Source organism: Hirundo rustica, chromosome 3 (assembly GCF_015227805.2).
Source record: "Hirundo rustica isolate bHirRus1 chromosome 3, bHirRus1.pri.v3, whole genome shotgun sequence".
Taxonomy (NCBI): domain Eukaryota; kingdom Metazoa; phylum Chordata; class Aves; order Passeriformes; family Hirundinidae; genus Hirundo; species Hirundo rustica.
Genome location: NC_053452.1, coordinates 101537538 through 101540503, shown reverse-complemented (window position 1 = coordinate 101540503; position 2966 = coordinate 101537538). Strand labels below are relative to the sequence as shown.

General features: G+C 34.6%; 1 protein-coding gene across 4 annotated transcripts in view; it reads right to left on the bottom strand.

Annotated features, from left to right (window-relative positions):
- Positions 1-269: 269 nt before the first annotated feature.
- ASAP2 (ArfGAP with SH3 domain, ankyrin repeat and PH domain 2) overlaps positions 270-2966 on the bottom strand; it is an 85618-nt gene continuing 82921 nt past the window's right edge. For 2 of the 4 annotated variants that reach the window (XM_058419909.1, XM_058419910.1), the window contains exon 28: positions 319-2920. In XM_058419909.1, coding sequence (XP_058275892.1) covers positions 2846-2920 — 75 coding nt within the window. In that variant the 3' untranslated portion in view covers positions 319-2845. Of the gene's footprint in view, positions 2921-2966 lie in introns of all 4 variants that reach the window. The other 2 variants (XM_040059440.2, XM_040059438.2) reach the window with 2 other exon arrangements.

Genomic DNA, 2966 nt, shown 5'->3' with positions numbered 1-2966 from the left:
CCTCATTGTCTGAGAAACAATTTGTCAATACAGACTTTGATTCTGCTTAACCCATATATTAGAAGAAAACAAAAGCAGATTGGTAAGAGGGAGTTATTTGGTGTTTTACCTCTCTAATTTAATCACAGGTGTGCCATCTACAGTTTTTCAGTTCAACTAAAGTTCACAAGAAATACATTTTTTTCCCTCAAGTGATACTTGTTTGCATTTGTATACATTAAAAAGAACAATACCGTGTAAGTAATGCAAGGGAACAGAAGCAGAAAAGGTGATTTTAAAAGTAGTTTTATTTTTCCAGACATTTGACTGGGTAACAAGAGTAAAATTTATTAATCATGCTCTAATTATAAATCACTGCATCCAGGACATTGAAAATAAGAGTTGATTTTAGGTTATACAATATATACAGTTGCTCTGCAACTAAACAAAATAAAACCAACTGAATTGAATATTATACATCTCATAGCATTCTAAGCTGCATTTTAAGTGTCACTTGCTCCTTTTTAAACAGTTAACACAGCAACCTAATAGTCTGTCTATTAACAGATTTTTTGAATCAGATTTGAAAAACTGTATGAAATATGCCAAAATTTTGGACTTAAAATTCTTAAATTTATATTATAAATAGATATCTACAGGCTCTAGAATTTCATTTTTCTCTGCCAGAGGAGAAAACCTTTTGAGAAACAGAAAATCAAGGGATAAATTTTGCTTAGCTGCTCCTTATTGGTCCTTGGGGTTTTATCTGTCTGCACTGTTAGTGCTATTAAGTTGTAGTCTACAAGTTTTCTGGTTTTTTAAGTAACCGGTGAACAAAATTGTGACATTTTACTCTATTCCTCTTCTAGCAGAACTCAAGGGAAATTTATCATTTTTTAATGTTACGAATTGTTACATACACTATAAGATTCTGTGTTAAAAATACTGTACATTAGGAGATCTGTGCAAAATAATATGCCCATTTACTCTCTAGACTCTATCAGGGATAGAAACATACAAAATAGTGTTGCAAACTGAATGTATCAGTAAGTGAATAAAACTGTAGTGCTAAACTATTACTCTATCATTTTACTGGGAACTTTGAAAATACAGACTAATTTGCTTCAGCTTGCAATAAAAATATCTTGAAACATTCCAGTTTGTTCCCCATTTATACTGCAGCAAGAGCATCTAGGAAGTGAAAGTCACACATCTACGTGGCTGTACCCACACGCCCGAGAGGCATCAACCAACGGTACCATTTAGGAAGGGTGATACAGGGTGAGATCAGTGTTGCTCTTCCAGCACTTTCACAGCATGGTTTTTCTCCAAATAAGTACAGATGGTGGTGGTGGCCTGTTTTCCATTCCTTCCAATATGAAATGGCCAATTTAAGCACCATTTGCCAGAAATTCAAAGCTCTCTTGATAAATCTAGAGATACAATGTTCACATAACGTGATCAAAGCCAATGTGACCTAGACATTGATTTTCTGTATCCTATGCCTCAGTTGTTTCTTGTAGCATAAGCAAAACCTGGTACAATTTCACAATATACAAACATCAAAATGATGTCAGATCTGTATTGGTGTTTTATATTCCATCAACCAACCGGGAACTATCCATGGCCTAGCTTTTGTTCACAAATCAGTAAAACAAGATTAACAACAGTGTAGCTACCATATATGTGGGTATTCTATATAAATACAGAGTGAGTTGGCAAACTATCATTGTTTGCAAGGTAGTGGCACACAAATTTCATAAACCAGAATGTAATGTAGTGAACTTCTGAGGTGTCAGGTATTTTACTGACCAAGGATAATTATCAAAGTGTTCCACCAAATGTGTTCTCTCTGTGAACACATTGCTGGATGATTTAAAGAAAATTCAAGAATTTAAAAACAAAGTCTAAATGCTATAATGAGACAGGTGTAAGAAATGTTCTGCAATCCATCATCTTAGTTAAGTACATTTCAGGAAGTGCAGTTTTCAAATCCTTGAGTTAATGTAGTAACTCATTAATATTGCCATAGTTTAGTTAACCAGCAGTAGTCACATTAAATGACCAAAACGGATGTAACATACGTAAAGAACATTCAGAAAACAGGTTCTACACACATGCAGCATAGAAAAACAAAACAGTCTCAAGCTCACAAAATTAGAACTAGGGAGTTCAACGATTAACACAGACTTCAGATAACTTTAAGCAAATATCTACATCCATTCTGAAAGAAAGAAGTTGCTCTTGTGGTAAACTGAAATACTTTTCCACTTTCACCTGGTCAAAGACACATAATTAAAACAATTTCTTCTGCAACTGTTGGCATCCTTGATGACAGCCAGTATGACAAGCTACTGAATGAGTCCATTTCAGAACTACACAGCAGCTTGCATGTTTTGGTTCCAACACTTCAAATGGTGTCAAGAACTGGAAAAAATCACTGCCCTGGTAGATACACACACAATTTCTTTGACGGGGAAGCAACACTGAACTGTTGTACTGTCATGTTACAAAAGAGAATAAAATTACAGTGAATTGATCAGTAAGAACATTCATAATATTGTGATATTCAGACACGTGGATTTTGAATGTTAAAGCTTTTCAGTTCACCTTGAAAAATACAGGAAGAGTTGTTTTTGTTTTGTTTTTTTTTTAACTGTAAACTGCTTATGAGAAGTTTTCACATAGAAAAAAGTTTAAAAGTCCCAAAATCAGAACAATGGCAATAAAAAAGTAAGCTACAGTACCTAGGACTTGGGCAGTGCTCTGGCAAGGTGGCTGCAGATAGGTAGGTGAAATGAAATAGAACAAAACTTATTTCTGTGACTGCTGGAAATGAGAAATGGCTCCACTCATCAGTAGCAATCTAGTCAACAATAAAGTGCACAAATGATACAGGGAAAGCTCCTTTCCGACTGGGATCTCCATCAATATGACCAATCTGAAAGAGTCCAGATATTTTTCAAGTTAAATCTTGAAATGACATT